General features: G+C 43.0%; 1 protein-coding gene across 2 annotated transcripts in view; it reads right to left on the bottom strand.

The window, feature by feature from the left end:
• Positions 1–14,195, bottom strand: part of PTCH1 (patched 1) — an 86,542-nt gene extending 72,347 nt beyond the window's left edge. The window contains exon 1 of one of the 2 annotated variants that reach the window (XM_063454965.1): positions 13,999–14,195. In XM_063454965.1, coding sequence (XP_063311035.1) covers positions 13,999–14,001 — 3 coding nt within the window. In that variant the 5' untranslated portion in view covers positions 14,002–14,195. Of the gene's footprint in view, positions 1–1,098; positions 2,072–13,998 lie in introns of those variants that run through there. The other variant, XM_063454964.1, reaches the window with a different exon arrangement.
• Positions 14,196–17,886: the final 3,691 nt, after the last annotated feature.

Here is a 17,886-nt window from a genome sequence, read left to right as displayed (position 1 = left end):
TAGAAATGAATTTAGTAATTCCCATAGCAGTTTCGAGCTGCTGTGTGATCTGAATTAGGAAACAGAGCAGCCATCTGAAACTCACGACACTATTTGTGAACGGAAGAGGGCAGCCACATGGCCTTTTCTTGTCTCTCTCCCTCTTACACATTCCCCACTGCACAGCTTCGGAGGAAAAAAAAGGGGGAACTATCCCCTGTGGCAGATACACTGTGGAAACAAACAGGATGCCTGGGTGGGTTTACAATAGAACCTGTGTGCATAAGGAGCATGGAGAGCCCACCCCTAACCCAACAATCTCCTCCAGATCTAAAGCCAGCTAGAAGGGGTCCTCCCGTACAAGCACAACAATGACCCAAGGTGTCAATTTGTTTACAACTCAGTTTTCTTACTTTCCAAGCCGCCGGAGGTATTATTCAACAACTCCCACCAACAGGAGTGGGATTAGATCCAGGAAAATACACCATTTAAAACCCACAAAATCAGCTTGGCGGCGCTTCAAAATTTTATTTAAAAAAATAAAGAGGAGGGGGAGAGGTACGAAGCCGGGATCATAACACAAACATTGAATTTGCAAGCGAGAAATCCAGATGAGTGTCTGTTAAGGACACAGCTTTGCACAAAGTGTAAGCAGGGTCACAAACACAGCAGATGATGCTTCCTGGTCTTCCGAATCCTCATGAATGGTGCAATGTGAGCATCATCTTCTGGGTTACCTATACAAACATCAGTGCTGGGGCAACGTTCTAAAGGGGAGCAGTCGCCATGGAAACCTAAGAAGTGTTCCTTCTGAATGTTCCACGTTTAGAACACTTACCCAGGACAGTGTTTGACTGATTTGGTCCAATGGGTCTAGTTCAATGATCGTAAAAATCAACATGTCATTAAATGTCCATACTACTATTACTACATGCTGAAATACGTATAGAAATTGACAGTCTGGTCATTGCTAATACTATAGTCCCAAAGCTTTTTTCTGGAATCCCATTGGCATTACGGACCACTAACGCTCATTAACCCCTTCACGGATAAGGAAAGTGCGTCCAAGCGTTTGTTTACAGTGGGTATCAAATAAAAGTAGCGATGATGTACACTTACCTCCGAGATTTGCTGCAGAGCGAAATCCGCATCGCAGTAACTCGGCCGCTGAAGATAGTCCAGGTCAGGCGGCGACACAATTCTGTTTCTTCCCCTCCTCCTGATTACCCTCGGTCGGGCAGCTGGCTCCCCACTGCCCTGCAATTCAGTAGCATAGGCAGCCGAGGCCATGTTGTGGCCGAGTAGGGCAGTGATGGGGGGCAGCCCGGGGACTGTACTCCGTGATCCCCCCGAGGCTTAGCTGGTGCAGGGAGGTGTCAATCCTGGTGGGGGAAAAGAAGGGGTGCAGGCAGTAACTTCTTCGTCTTCCTCGGCTGGCACGGCTCTCAGCGGGCTCTGCTTCATGCTGCTCCAGGCGAAGATGTGGAGGGCGGCGAGTCACACTTTGCGCCTTCCATCCCCACATTTCGCGATCCGGGGGTCTCTGCAGCTTCCCACATTCAGAAACTGTTTGTTTATGTGTGAGAGCTGGGGAGGGGAGCACACTAGCCTTGCCAGAGATCACTGAACGGGTCTCCCTGTGACCTGGCTTTTCACACCAATCTGCATGAATCCACAGGCTGGAGGGACTAGGAACACAAAACAGAAGCACCTAAACACACAGACTGCTTCTTCACCCAAACACACAGGCTGGGGAACCCCTGCCTGGCTAGGCAGCACACAGTGTGGAGGATGACTTCTCAAACAGCCTGGATCTCCCCTTCAGGGTACGACACCCAAGTGTGCTTTGCTCCTGGTGGTGCCTATGGTTGCCTGTTTCACTGCAGCTGCACGGCTGGCTTCATAAATGAGGCAATGGAGGACTGGGGGCTTATTCTTTCCTTAGCTAAGCGACGTCCTCTGGGTGCAGGCAGTGACCATGACTTTCCAAGCAGCACCTAAATCCCTAATCTGTAGCTCGGGGGGCCCTGAGAGACTCGCTGGGCTGCCTGTGTGCTCTCTTTCTCCCTTGCTCTTTCCTTGCTTCAATAGATGAGATGCAGGAGAAGGAGGGGGGAGGGAAGAAGAAAAACTCTCTCTCCATTTGGAGAAAGAGGAAAGGAGGGGAGAATCCAAAAAGAGCCGCCCAAAGGGCTGTCAGATGGCTGGGATTTCTGGAATCCCATTGGCTAGAGGAAGGCAGAAATTACTCAACAAACATGACTATTATTAGCTGCTTAGCAACAGCTCACCAAAGTAGAGGGACCACCCAGGCAGACAAGCCTTGTGTGTGCATCTCCCAGCTTCAGGGGGAGCCTTAAAGGGATCCAGCCCTCTCTCACATGCAATCCAGCCATTAGTAGCCTTTTACTCTTGTTCCCTTGTCTCTCCCCCTTCTATGCTTTCCGTCTTATGAAATGCAAGATCCGATTATACTACCTACCCCCTTTCCTTTTCAGGACACCCTTACTTGATACTCTTACTAAATACAAGATTTTCGCGATTTTAAAGTTCACGCGGAGTGATCTGCTCAAAACACAGAGAAATATATATAGAGAGAGAGATCCTTTTATAATAAAAAAAAAAGAAAGAAAGATGCAACTTGGCCCTAAATTGGAATAAATACTGGGAGGTCCAGTCTAAATTCCCAGGCTTGCACAAATAATGACAATGTGCTTGTGGGAGAATACTGGGGGATGCCAGAGTCTTTCTTCTTTACTGACAACCCTTTTGTACAAAGAAAACATTGCTGTTAAACTGGTTTGTTTTTACTTATTTAATATGTCAATTTTAATCAAAACCACTTGATTTTCTGCTTTTATTTTCTTTCTCCAGTCCTTTGAGGACATGTTTTTGAAATATATAGGAAATGTTACTCATAGATACCCCCTTCACATATTAGTATGGCCCAGACCCCACACAGCATGGCATGGTTTAACCAATCACTTCACGCTATGTCTCAGAATTCCAGAATAACACATGATAGAGATTTGTGGCAAGGATGTATACACAGCAGACATTCCTCCTGCAAGAAATAATGTATGTATTTTGGTACTGATACTTAGGGCGTATGTGTATACTGATACTTTGATGTGCAAAGTACTGGGATTGGGTGGGGGGAGAAAGGTTTCCTACGTGGCTGTAATAATACAGCAAGCTTCTACTGATTTATGAGTTCTTCTTATCTTGTTTGACACATTATTATTTTCTTTACATATATTTTGATATATGTATAACTTTGTATCTCACTGCACAACATGAAAAGCAATTTACCAAATGCAATTCTCTGACAGTTTGATCCATCTATAGTACATATTTATATAGTTACTGGGGAATATTGGTAAATCAAATAGCAGTAAGTCCACCTCTACACCTGCCTTGTTTGCTATCGTGCTTTGCCAGGTGGGGTGAGTCTTCCTTCCAATAATCTAATGTCATTCTTATGCTAAAAACACAGGGAATAGATTATTTGCGCTCAGCAATAAAACTACTCACATACTAGCATGTAGTTTATTTATCAAAAGCACTAAAGCGAGCAGTTGTTAAACCCTCAATATTAATTACTATAGGCACCGAAATGTCTCTGGCTGTTGAGGATGGACGGTGTTCTGTTTTTATGACCCCGTCACATATGCATCGGCATGCTATACGTTGCTGAAACATTCATTGTGGTTCATAATATATGTGTAAATACTATATATATTCTTTTTTTTTATTTGCCAGAAATTACACTTTTTTTATTATAAATAACCCAGAAAAAGAGCCTTGTGACTTTTCCATGTTGATAATTATGTTGTTGATTTTATAGCAGGCTTGCCCTATGGTGGTTGTCTTTATAGCCATTTCTATACATTTACTTGCCTGAAGCTATACTCCCATTAAGAATGTAGCCCCAGCTAAGCAGGCTTATAGGGCGACGATAGGGTTAACGCAAACACTGTGTGTGTCCATTGAAAAAAAACCAAAAAAAAAACAAGCGTCTCAGGCGGGAGGGAGGGGGAGGGATGGAGGAGGAGGAGAGGCTACAGGAGAGAGGCAGGGCCGGGGAGGGCAGAGACTGGAGTCACGTGACGGACGGGCCTCTGAATAAGGCGCGCTGCCCCCAATCATCCCCTCTCTGCTTTCACTATAGCACTGAGAGGGGGACATTTCACTTCATTAAATGAATATGCTGGGGGTGGCGACCTATAGACCGTCATGGCATTGGACAGACTAGTGAATAACTGTGTCTGAAGCCAATGCCTGGGAGACTATAAACAGGTTCAATTCCAACTGGAATGCTGCTACTCTTTTGGGTGAACAAGTAACAGTATTGAATTACATTACCCTTGGCTATGTTTTGTTGGGATCCTACTCCTCCACCCTCCAGTGAGACACATTATAGATTGGTGGAAACCTCTTGCTTTACAGCTGCTGTAGCCTACATTTCCCCTAATGTTGGCTGAGCATCATAGCTAAATTTCTCCAAAACAAATACAGGATGGCCATGCAGCAGATCCCCCAGCTGTTGCAAAATTGCAATGTTAATAAAGCGATGCCTGCCTTATTCGAAAATTATTGTGGGAGTGTCAGTTTTTTTCAAAGGCACCTGCCTTTTAGCCAACCTTTTCAGTGCACTGTTCTGCCCTGTGTTATGGCAGTTTTATGCCCAGTGTTATTGCAGTGTTCTGCCCAGTGTTACAACAGTGTCCTGCCTACTATTATGGCATTGTTCTGCCCAGTGTTGTTGCAGTGTTCTGTCAAGTGTTCTGACAGTGATATGCCCAGTATTATGGCAGTGTTCTGCTCAGTATTATGGTAGTGTTATGACATTGTTCTGCCCAGTGTTATGACAGTGTTCTGCCCAGTGTTATGACATTGTTCTGCCCAGTGTTATGACAGTGTTCTGCCCAGTGTTATGACAGTGTTCTGCCCAGTGTTATGGCAGTGTTCTGCCCAGTATCATGGCAGTGTTCTGCCCAGTGTTATGGCAGTGTTCTGCCCAGTATCATGGCAGTGTTCTGCCCAGTATCATGGCAGTGTTCTGCCCAGTATCATGGCAGTGTTCTGCCCAGTGTTATGACAGTGTTCTGCCCAGTATCATGGCAGTGTTCTGCCCAGTGTTATGGCAGATTTCTTCCCAGTGTTATGGCAGTGTTCTGCCCAGTATCATGGCAGTGTTCTGCCCAGTGTTATGGCAGTGTTCTGCCCAGTATCATGGCAGTGTTCTGCCCAGTATCATGGCAGTGTTCTGCCCAGTGTTATGGCAGTGTTCTGCCCAGTATCATGGCAGTGTTCTGCCCAGTGTTATGGCAGTGTTCTGCCCAGTGTTCTGGCAGTTTTTGCCCAGTATCATGGCAGTGTTCTGCCCAGTGTTATGGCAGTGTTCTGCCCAGTATCATGGCAGTGTTCTGCCCAGTATCATGGCAGTGTTCTGCCCAGTATCATGGCAGTGTTCTGCCCAGTGTTATGACAGTGTTCTGCCCAGTATCATGGCAGTGTTCTGCCCAGTGTTATGGCAGTGTTCTGCCCAGTGTTATGGCAGTGTTCTGCCCAGTGTTATGGCAGTGTTCTGCCCAGTATCATGGCAGTGTTCTGCCCAGTGTTATGGCAGTGTTCTGCCCAGTATCATGGCAGTGTTCTGCCCAGTGTTATGGCAGTGTTCTGCCCAGTGTTCTGGCAGTTTTTGCCCAGTATCATGGCAGTGTTCTGCCCAGTGTTATGGCAGTGTTCTGCCCAGTGTTATGGCAGTGTTCTGCCCAGTATCATGGCAGTGTTCTGCCCAGTATCATGGCAGTGTTCTGCCCAGTATCATGGCAGTGTTCTGCCCAGTATCATGGCAGTGTTCTGCCCAGTGTTATGACAGTGTTCTGCCCAGTGTTATGACAGTGTTCTGCCCAGTGTTATGACAGTGTTCTGCCCAGTGTTATGACAGTGTTCTGCCCAGTATCATGGCAGTGTTCTGCCCAGTATCATGGCAGTGTTCTGCCCAGTGTTCTGGCAGTTTTTGCCCAGTGTTATGGCAGTTTTCTGCCCAGTGTTATGGCAGTTTTCTGCCCAGTGTTATGGCAGTGTTCTACGCAGTATTATGGCAGTTTTCTGCCCAGTGTTATGGCAGTGTTCTGCCCAGTGTTATAACTTTGTTCTTCCTAGTGTTATTGCAGTGTTCTGACAGTGATCTGCCCAGTGTTATGACAGTGTTCTGCCCAGTGTTATGGCAGTGTTCTGCCCAGTGTTATGGCAGTGTTCTGCCCAGTGTTATGACAGTGTTCTGCCCAGTGTTATGACAGTGTTATGGCAGTGTTCGGCCCAGTGTTATTGCAGTGTTCTGACAGTGATCTGCCCAGTGTTATGGCAGTGTTCTGCCCAGTGTTATGGCAGTGTTCTGCCCAGTGTTATGGCAGTGTTCTGCCCAGTGTTATGACAGTGTTTTGACAGTGATTGCCCAGTGTTATGGCAGTGTTCGGCCCAGTGTTATGGCAGTGTTCTGCCCAGTATTATTGCAGTGTTCTGCTTACTATTATGGCAGTGTCCTGCCTACTATTATGGCAGTGTTCTGCCCAGTGTTATTGCAGTGTTCTGCCCAGTGTTATTGCAGTGTTCTGCCCAGTGTTATTGCAGTGTTCTGCCCAGTGTTATTGCAGTGTTCTGCCCAGTGTTATGACAGTGATATGCCCAGTATTATGTCAGTGTTCTGTTCCGTATTATGGCAGTGTTATAACATTGTTCTGCCCAGTGTTATGACAGTGTTCTGCCCAGTGTTATGGCAGTGTTCTGCCCAGTATCATGGCAGTGTTCTGCCCAGTATCATAGCAGTGTTCTGCCCAGTATCATGGCAGTGTTCTGCCCAGTGTTCTGGCAGTGTTCTGCCCAGTGTTCTGGCAGTGTTCTGGCAGTGTTCTGCCCAGTGTTCTGGCAGTGTTCTGCCCAGTGTTCTGGCAGTGTTCTGCCCAGTGTTCTGGCAGTGTTCTGCCCAGTGTTCTGGCAGTGTTCTGCCCAGTGTTCTGGCAGTGTTCTGCCCAGTGTTCTGGCAGTGTTCTGCCCAGTGTTCTGGCAGTGTTCTGCCCAGTGTTCTGGCAGTGTTATAACATTGTTCTGCCCAGTGTTATGACAGTGTTCTGCCCAGTATCATGGCAGTTTTCTGCCCAGTGTTATGGCAGTGTTCTGCCCAGTGTTATGGCAGTGTTCTGCCCAGTATCATGGCAGTGTTCTGCCCAGTGTTATGGCAGTGTTCTGCCCAGTATCATGGCAGTGTTCTGCCCAGTGTTCTGGCAGTGTTCTGGCAGTGCTCTGCCCAGTGTTCTGGCAGTGCTCTGCCCAGTGTTCTGGCAGTGTTCTGGCAGTGTTCTGCCCAGTGTTCTGGCAGTGTTCTGCCCAGTGTTCTGGCAGTGTTCTGCCCAGTGTTCTGCCCAGTGTTCTGGCAGTGTTCTGCCCAGTGTTCTGGCAGTGTTCTGGCAGTGTTCTGCCCAGTGTTCTGCCAGTGTTCTGGCAGTGTTCTGCCCAGTGTTCTGCCAGTGTTCTGGCAGTGTTCTGCCCAGTGTTCTGGCAGTGTTCTGCCCAGTGTTCTGGCAGTGTTCTGCCCAGTGTTCTGGCAGTGTTCTGCCCAGTGTTCTGGCAGTGTTCTGCCCAGTGTTCTGGCAGTGTTCTGCCCAGTGTTCTGGCAGTGTTCTGCCCAGTGTTCTGGCAGTGTTCTGCCCAGTGTTCTGGCAGTGTTCTGCCCAGTGTTCTGGCAGTGTTCTGCCCAGTGTTCTGGCAGTGTTTTGACAGTGATTGCCCAGTGTTATGGCAGTGTTATTGCAGTGTTCTGCCCAGTGTTATTGCAGTGTTCTGACAGTGATCTGCCCAGTGTTATGACATTGTTCTGCCCAGTGTTCTGAGAGTGCTGTACCCAGTCTTAAAACAGTTTTCTGCCCAGTGTAACGACAGTGCTTTAACCAGTGTTATTGCAGTGTTCTGCCCTCTGTTATGGTATTGTTCTGCCTACTCTTTCTAATGAAGGTTTCCATTTATAATGTCTGAGAGTCACTGTGCCCTGTGAAACCCTCGTTCCAAACTAGATTAGTCTACATACACATACATATAGGCACATGCTTGGTCTGCTGCGTAAAGAAATACCATGCAAGCCATAGTACATTCCTAAACTGAGGATCTGCTCCCGTCCCCCTTTACGTTACCCAATGCAGTGCAAGGGCTGACAGCTACTGGCCAATAGCGAGATGAAAGCATTTCTCTTGTAAGGTACTTCTGTTACGCATCATCGAAAATGTCCCTCCCCGGCTACCAGCGAGAAAGGAGCCCACTGAAATTTCAGCAGCACCGTGCAACATCTAAATCATGGACTTAGTGAAGGTCTGCTGTTAACAAAGAGAACTATAGCGGAGAGCTTGGACAATAAACCGAATTATTCATACTTCAAGAGAAGTTACACGTAGTTTTCTTTCCAAACAAGTAGACTTTAATAAATCGATCAATTCTACGGTAACGTTAGTGATCTGTAGTCCTTAGTGGAGTTGTGATACAATGTTTTTTTTTACACACATTGAAGGAGATTGGATGAATTATTTGATAATCTAATTAGTGTTATTCCTAAATGGTATTATTAAATGAAGAAAACATGTCTTAATTAGTTCCCTAGGAATGCTAAATAAAAGCTGGCTGTTGTATCGATCCTATTGATTGCCATCCTTATGATTCTCAGTAAGCTACACTTTTTTTCCCCCATTAAACGATTGTGGGCATTTATTGCGGTGCTTAGAGTCACCTTTACCTGATAAATATTTTATGTTGCAATACATGGAACGCTATTGTACACAATAAATCACTATATACATTGGAACACAAACAATTTACTTCCCAAGAAAAGTAACGTGTATTCACTAAACATCGAATTGTGATTGAAAACAAAACTGCAAAATGTAGCTGCTGAACTTACTTTTGCTATTCAGCTACTAAGTCACAATTCACTGTTTATTGAGTAAATCTAATTTGACCTGAAACTCATAATTGCCTGAAATTGAGAAATAGATGCATTAAATCCATCTTGCATTGTAAACCTATCAAACATCCAAAGGAATTGTATCAATAAAAATAAATTCATCCCTAAGTTATAACATGGGTTTAATTATAAGGAGCAAAAAAATGGAACAATCGCAATGCAAACCAGCGGATTTTTTCTGCCAATTGCTCCCCTTTTAGAGATTTGTCTTAGAATCTCTTGATATTGCTCTCTTGTTTACATTGTTCGTTCTTTAGCATGATACTGAATTACATACTTTTATATTGACACGCGACCATCCACATTTGCTTGAGGTAGGCAGTATGCTAATGTTATTGCTGTTTAATAATTTTATATAGCATATACTCCAAAAGCTTGTGTTGACTTGTAAGATGTGCATGTTCAAAACAATTTATATCATGGCGAAATTGTAAAGGTGAAAACTGGAAGTAGGGGAATCATAATTTTCTGTTTAATAAAGATAATTAAAAAATACTAGTAAATATGAAATAAGATAGGTCAATCTCAAATTATATTCATCAGAATGTGGAACCAAACCAGTGGAAACACAATCTAAACAGAGTAATGCATATCCATCTGATTTCTACTATGTAGGAATAGCATATTATTAGATATACAATGTTATTCTTGTGCAAGATATGTCACCACACATTTGTACCCCATGAGATGAAAGAGTCCAGATTGCTCCAGAAAGCAGTGTCTGCACAGCCCTGTTCTGTTCACACAATTGGACCAATGCATATTTCCTGAATGGCTGAGCTTAGTGAAACAGGCTTGGGATAAAACAGGGCACATAATAAGCACATTCTGGGCAGATCATGAATTAAAACCTCTGCCACTCACCCCTCATAGCAAACTAAGAACGATTATGCACAAGAGACTCATTTTGGCAGGGGCAAGTTCTGCTGGCTATATTGTGAGTGGTATTTTGTAGAGGGCACAATACTCTTTGAAGCGGTTACATACTCATTCTTTCAAAACAATAACGATGGCAGAGAATTCCTTCTTGTTTCTTGCAGAGCCTGATCTGGAGGCTAGAATTAAACAATCGCTATCTTAATCGTTTCTCTCCCTGTGGTCTGCTTGCTTCATACACAAGAGATGAATTACTGTGGGGATCTAATTGGCCTTGTTTCTGTAATGTTCAAGAAAAAGGGAAGAGGTGTCATTGTAAGAGCCTGTTTTCAACTTGGGTGGTCAGATTGATGCCTGCATCCAGTTTCCTCATTGATAATTGCTACTAGTTTTGCACTTGCACAAATAATGTCTGTCCTTATTCTGTCTTCCTTTACATTTGAGAGCATTGTGGTGCATAACATGATTTGCACACTTAGCTCGGTCTGCTGCACACAGGTTTGTCAACAAAGAATTGTGATGAATGAAAACTCGATTTTGTTGAATTTAAAGCAAAACAGTTTAACCGGAAAATGTCCTCCTGTCATCATGGATATTCTAGTCTAAATGTTTACAGATTAGTTTCTCAATTCACTGCAGTTCACTGTTTAGTGAACAACCCCCCACGTGCCTAGTGTGAATGCATATTTTATACCTTCAGGGTGACACGTTTAATGTAAAACTTGTTTTTAAGATAAACCTTGAGCCTTTTTGCAAATGTAGTATTTAGGTAGGTTTATCACCAAAGCAAATGCCTTTGTTGTGCAGTAGAAGATAAATTGGGGTCGTGGACCTAATTCCTTTGTTGCTGAGAGCCTGAACACCGAAATCGTAAATGATGAGAAATACAGGATTAGTCAGGTTCTTATTGCTGTGGTGTAATGGGATTGGTGATCCATAGATGCTGGAGTACCAGAGGTCCCTACACCTGTGTAAAAGTATACTTGATTGCCCAGAGCTGCACTAATTGTCTTTACTGCTTCACCGGAGACATGTGGATTTAGTCAGTGGAAGCACACCCTGCAACTTTATCTATATAATATTTATGTTCAGTGTATTTATCAGGACTCAGACCTCACGTCTATTCCACTTAGATCACTGTGTCTTTATGGTTATGACAGCTGTTACTTATCAGGGAAAGATGGTGTAACCTACAAAATGTGCGTGTTTTCCATAAGCAATATTCTTAATAAAGTAGTGCTTTGACTATTATACAATGTATCATACTGTGTCTGTACTGACATTGTGTGGCCTGGAGCAGACTGCAAACTGCCAGTTACATAAATACCATATTAATGTCTTCTTTTATGTCACCCGATACTGGCTGGACTTGTCAAATCAAAGCTTTTACAAGACATGCTGTGCAACACTTGCACTGAGGAAACAAGTCCATCTAACTATCTATCTATCTATCTATCTATCTATCTATCTATCTATCTATCTATCATATATTTTACGATAACCTCATACATGTGTTGCATAATGTAATATGAATTTATAAATATATACCCACATAAACTTACACTCAGGTTACAATCTCTGGATGGAGTATAACTGAAGGATATTCCAATACCTATATAAATCTCTAGAAAAGTGTGTACATATTTGCCCTCTTCCAGATAGACTAGATTCTAGTAGTCTTTGTGGCAAGGGCCATGAAGCACAGATTAAATTTAAAGGGCCATTATTTAACATCGGTGTATGCATATTCACTGCAAATTTACCTATATTACCGTAAATCAAGCACTATGTTTGTTTCCTATGGAAGTACAAGAACACAATCCATTATTTGTTACCAGGTGTGAAATGATTCCTCCATATGGAGATACAGAGATATATTATGGGAGGGCAGGCTGGGGCATTACAAGTATATCTAGTTTAACACCATCCCGTGTAATGCTTATTAATCTGTATTGGTGAAGACGTGGACTCAGATTACACTCTCTAAATAATGTATACAATGTGATAACATAGTGATCCTATCAATGCTGTCAATGAACAGTCACTGCTATAAGTCAGTACATAACATGGGCTACAATAGTGATCATGGCCTATGGAAAAAAAAACATACAGCACCAGCACTACTGAATTTCTCCTTACAAATCTTCCATTATAACTGCCGAGGAGTACAAGGCCCACAAAGCTCAGCCGACTTGCAGTGCACACAGACTGAAAATCTCTGAAATGTTTGAATACAATGCATTGATACAATGCTGCCATTAACCATGATATCCGAACAGAGATTGATGTAGATCAGTATTGATTATGGCTAATTATTGAGGTAGGCACCAATCTGAAACACTAGGACAGAGATAAGAAACCTTCGGCACTTAAGATGTTGTGGACTACATCCCCCATAATGCTGGGTGTAGTCCAAAACAGCTGGAGTGCCGAAGGTTGCCTATGCCTGCACTAGGAGATCCAAAGGTTGGCTGACCAGCCTGCTGCAGAAATCAGGCATGGACCCTGCTGCAGAAATCAGGCACAACAGGAGCAGTAGTAGTACTTTCATGGCCTGCCCCTCCAGCTTCAGCTCTGCATGACTTGATACACAAAGGCATGGGCTTCCTGTGTATCAAGTCATGCAGAGCTGCAGCTGGAGAGCCAGGCCCTGAAAGCACTACTACTGCTCCTGTTGTGCCTGATTTCTGTAGCAGGGTCCATGCCGGGGGAAAGATCCCAAGTGACACGATCCTTTTTGACTCACTGCTGGAGTAACACATTTATTAGAGATATAAGCGTGAGCAGTGAAAGGGAAGTAAAACAATTCAGCCTCATTGTGTGGCTTTCTTTCATTCAACTAATCCGGTTTACACATCACGCCTACATGCCTCAATAGGACTTTATCAACTGGGACAGGAGCAAGGCAGGGTAAAAAAGGTACATAGTGTGTGTGTGTGTGTTTGGGAGTGAAAGCAAGATTAACCATTGATCGTCATGCCATTGAGCACTGTTTGGTGATAAAGGGGTTAACGCATCCACGCATTTGGACCCAGCTCTCTCCCCCCTTTGTGGATGTGCCTGTCAAGTTTTCTATCAACCACCACTTTGAAAGAGGATTTGATTTCAGGGCTGTGTATCACATAATACCTATTGCTGCCCAAAACTATTATCACGTTATAAACATCTTCACGGTTAACAGGAACAATCCCAAGGACATATATAGCTTAATGGCAACGTTGTTTACTTAAACAGCATCAACACTTAAAAATAAATAAATAAAGATATGAAGTCATAATCAGTGATAAATACACTGATCCAGTATGTACACGTTTTTGAAACAATTTCTAATAAACAGATCTCTAATAAAATATATATTTTTTGTTGGGCGAGGGATAAACTCTACCAATATTTGTAACCATAGCCAAAATGACTTGAAATATCACAATCTATCTATCTATCTATCTATCTATCTATCTATCCATCCATCCATCCATCCATCCATCCATCCATCCATCCATCCATCCATCCATCTATCTCACCATCCATCTATGCATATATCTAAGTGCTCACAAATAATATATTTGAAGTGTCGATGTCTAGGTGAAAAAATGGTTTCATATTCCTATCACAAAACTCATCCAACCTATTCAACTCAATACAAAACCAATCCAACTCATTTTAACTTTCAATTAAACAAAGAAATGGTTTATTGAGCACAGAATTATTTATTTTAGAATATCCACGTTTCCTTCTCTGAATGTGAAAGTTGACAGAGTGATGACTGGGCTGTTGGACTAACTGGGGGTCCGAAGACATACTCAGGGAACCAGTTAACGTGCTCTGGTCCATTTACTACTGGTATATGAATAGAGCCCTATACTGTCCTTTCAGGGATTGCCTGGGTTAATCCTCACCCCTAGATCCTGTATCCAGACACACATATACACACACTCACACACAGCTTCATCATGACTTCCCTGCCAACTCTTCCCTGCCCTCTATGTGCTCCCAAATTTAAGTCCAGCAACAGTAGCCTGATCACAACACAACCGGTGCCATTTGCCAAGATCCCACTTCAGAGAGAAGCCAGTGACTATCCCAGGCTTTGCCTCCCGTATCCCAGCACATTTCACCATCGATTTACTTACCATCGGGCCACCTCCGTAATGTGCCAAGCCCCAGCGAATATTGCAGGGGAGCAGCTGATATGATTCCCCCTGTCTCTTTGGGGGGCAGGGGGGACCTGATGTTACACCGCCCTTTGAAATCACATCAGCTTCTCGCAGTCAGGAACTTAGAGTGTAATAATCCTTCTGGTTTGCAGGCATTCTGCAGAGTGCTGGAAGGTCTCACAATTACACGACTGTTTCTATTAAGCAGCTTCATCGTCTTCCATGTGGGTGGTCTGCCTCTCAATAGGCAGGACCTGTCAGGATCACGTGACAGAGAGAGCGAGCGAGAGACCTCTTTAGAGAGACTGATAGAGAGAATAAGAGAGAGAGACTGCTTCAGAGAGACTGACAGGGAGGAGAGAAAGATTGAGGTAGAAAGAGAGAGGAAAAGACAGAGAGAATTTGAGAATGATTGAGATATAGAGGAATGAAATATGTTTCGTGATGCATGAAAATCTTCAATGAAATATGCTAAATGAAGGTATTATATTCACTAGCCCCATGCTGAGTAAAAATAATATCAGACACCCTCAGAAAACAATTATTGCAAATTGTAAGTGTATATGAAAAATAAAATATTCTCAGCCGATTGCAAGTTCACTTAACTGAACCTATGAATATGCGAAGAATGAAAATATCATTTATGAAATTACAAAATATTAGAAAAATCCTATATAAAATAACAGAATAACGACCATTTGTTAGATGCAAGCACTGATAACCTTAACAGAATTCATAACTGTGAAGCTAGTCGGCATCCTTGACGTGTTCAGCTTTAAAGATTAGAAGTATTTTCATTATTTAATGAACAATCACACTCATGGAGGTAGTTGGGATGGGGCAGAATGAAGATACAGTAACAAGTCCCTCCTGGGAAAGAGCTGTTTAGTTGTCAGTGTTAGGAGGAAATGCCAGTCAGTCATGCTCTATTATCTTGCATCAATTGATCACTGTTCCCTGCCAGCAGTGCATTGGGAATTTGGTAAAATGCCTGAAAATAAAGACATGAAAGTGTTGGAACATTATTTTCATGTGATAATTTATGAGGCTACTGTGTGTGGGAGAAGAACTGGAGGAGATACCGAGGTGAGAGGGCTGATGTGGTAAAATGTGAATTAACCTGTGAATGAAAAACTCTGGGTTATTTTTACCTTTAACTGCCAGAACGCAAAAGAAAATAGACTTAAACTTCCAGAGCCACATGTGATCCACACCTGTCCCTACTTTGAATTTCTGTTCATGCGATTACAGTCTGGATGCCAAACATATTGGACGTTTACTGATATTGCCATATCCTTTAGCAATATTCCCAGAAAAATCTATATTAATCATTTTAATACTATTTTTATTAAAATCAATCAATCAGTCAATCAATTAATCATAGCAACTTACCCTTCAAACACTAATTGAATAGCTTACACAAAAACATAAAGCAGAACACCAAATATGTTTATAGATCTCCAGTTCTACATATAAAAAAAATCATGTAAAATTACATCACTTTAAAGGAACAACCGCTGTAGTGGTTATGGTGCAAGGAGTGCCCTGGCATATTCCACTGTAAGATGGAATGGTTTGACAGCTTACTTGGATCCTGCTGGCATTCTTCCCACATACTTTGCATCCTGTCTCTATAGAACAATGCACAGTCCTGCATCAGCCAATGAGCACAGTCATGAATGGCTCTTCATTGCTGTATAGAGCAGTGTGGATTCTCCAGCAGGAGCAGTCAGTTTGCTCAGGTGTCTAGCAAGACCCATGTAAGTTGTCAAACTGTACTAAAATGGTATGAAAACAACATGAAATGTGCCAGGGCACATATGGTACCATAAACAATGCAGATTGTAGTGGTTATGGTGCTTGGAGTGTTATTTTAAAATTAATTTTATCTTGTTTGGGTGAGGAGTGGGGATTGGGGGGAGGGACGGGGGATGGGGGGGGGGGGGGGGGGGACGGGGGATGTTAATTCATGTTGAGACTGCACTTTGTCCTTTAAGGTAGCAGCAAGAAGACCTCTGCACACCAGGATGAGATGCTCTAATATGGACATTTCTATGGGATAAGTAGTTATTTCCCAAAGAGCAGTTCCAATCACATCACATCATATGATGACTGGGACAGCTAAGTACTGCAGGTTTGATCATTTTATACACAGCCCAGTTCACTGTTTAATAAACTGGACTGTGTTCTATTTCTGGGAAAGCCATGGACTGCGCATGCATAATCCTTAGGATGGGTCTGTATACTGAGTGGAGACGGAAGGTCTTCCTTATTGTAACTGCGTCAAATTTATCTAATCTTTAGATCAGGACCAGCACTGTAAAGGAGGGATAGCTAGTTTAATCTCTAGATATTGAACTGCCCTGCAATGTAAACTGTAGTTGTTATTGGCAATGGAGTAGCCAGAGAGTCAGAGGCGAGGAAATGCTTACATTTCTTTAATAAAAAAATATTATTTATTAACTCCATGTTACATTAAAAAGGGGGTCAAGTCTACCTTTAGTATCTGTTTAAACATCCACAGGCAGTACAAGGCAATATGGCAGTTTCTGATTGCCTTTAAAGGAACCTATTGTCCCTGAAATGAACAATCACTATTTCGGCACTATAGGTTCCCTTATAGCAAAGTGATCACTGTTATCCCCCACCCCAGTAAAATTTAAGTAAAACATAGATTACTTATTTCATTTACAGCACCAATTCTCCAATCATTGCAGCCTTTAGCTCCTCCAGTGATGTCAACAACCAAGCTGACCACTCCAAACTACTCCAATCATCTGCCCATATTGTAAAGCACTACGGAATTTGTTGGCGAAATATAAATGCTAATAATAATAATATTAAAAGATTGGAACTAGGCATACACAGCCAGATGCAACACTCCTCAAATCAAATACTGCTATCGTCTGCTTTTGTTTCACTCGGTTCTGGAGGAGGATGCCTCTGCAGGTGTATTTACCCTGCGATGTAAACATTACAGTTTCTAAAGAACTGCAATATTTTACATTTCAGGGGTAATGACAGGACCACTGCACCCAGACCACTTGAAGTGAATTAGATGACTTTAGTGGTTCTTTAACCCATTGAAGACGGAAGCAATTATACAACTTCTAAACTTAAACAGAACATAGAATTTGCCTTATGAGGTTGTTCCACTGTAATTCAAGCCTTACTTTTTAAGTGCACCCATAAATATTATATATATTTTTTAAAGGGCAGGAATAGCTTTTGTTTAATATCCTATGTGCATATCTAACACAACATTAAAGGGCCACTATAGGCACCCAGATCACTTCAGCTCAATGAAATGGTCTGGGTGCCAGGTCCCTCTAGTTTTAACCCTGCAGCTAAAAACATAGCAGTTTCAAAGAAACTGCTATGTTTACATTGCAGGGTTAATCTAGCGTCTAGTGACTGTCTACCTGACAGAGACTAGAGGTCGCTTCTGCGATTCTCAGTGAGTAAATCGCACTAACAGGACGCTGGACGTCCTCACGGAGTCAAATGTCAAATAAGATCCCCATAGGAAAGCATTGAGTAATGCTTTCCTATGGGCCGGTTTGAATTTGCACGCTCCTCTGGCCGCGCATGCGACTTCGACTCCACTCCGGAGGTGACGTCGGCAGGGGTAGGAGAGGTCACCAACGCAGAGGGAGCCCGGCGCTGGATTAAGGTAAGTGGCTGAAGGGGTTTTAACACCTTCAGCCCAGTGGAAAGGGGGCCCCGAGGGAGAGGGGACCTATTAACCCTATAGTACAAGAAAAAAAAGAACAAAAATCATGATTTAGTTTAAATAACCCAATAAAAAACAAGCATGCCTTTAATTCTGCATTTTTAATTGCAGGTATATCTAACAGCAGCTTG

The sequence above is a fragment of the Pelobates fuscus genome, chromosome 5 (genome assembly GCF_036172605.1).
Source record: "Pelobates fuscus isolate aPelFus1 chromosome 5, aPelFus1.pri, whole genome shotgun sequence".
In the NCBI taxonomy this organism is placed as follows: Eukaryota; Metazoa; Chordata; class Amphibia; order Anura; family Pelobatidae; genus Pelobates; species Pelobates fuscus.
Note: the sequence above shows the minus strand (reverse complement) of the source record. Positions and strands in the feature narration are given on the sequence as shown.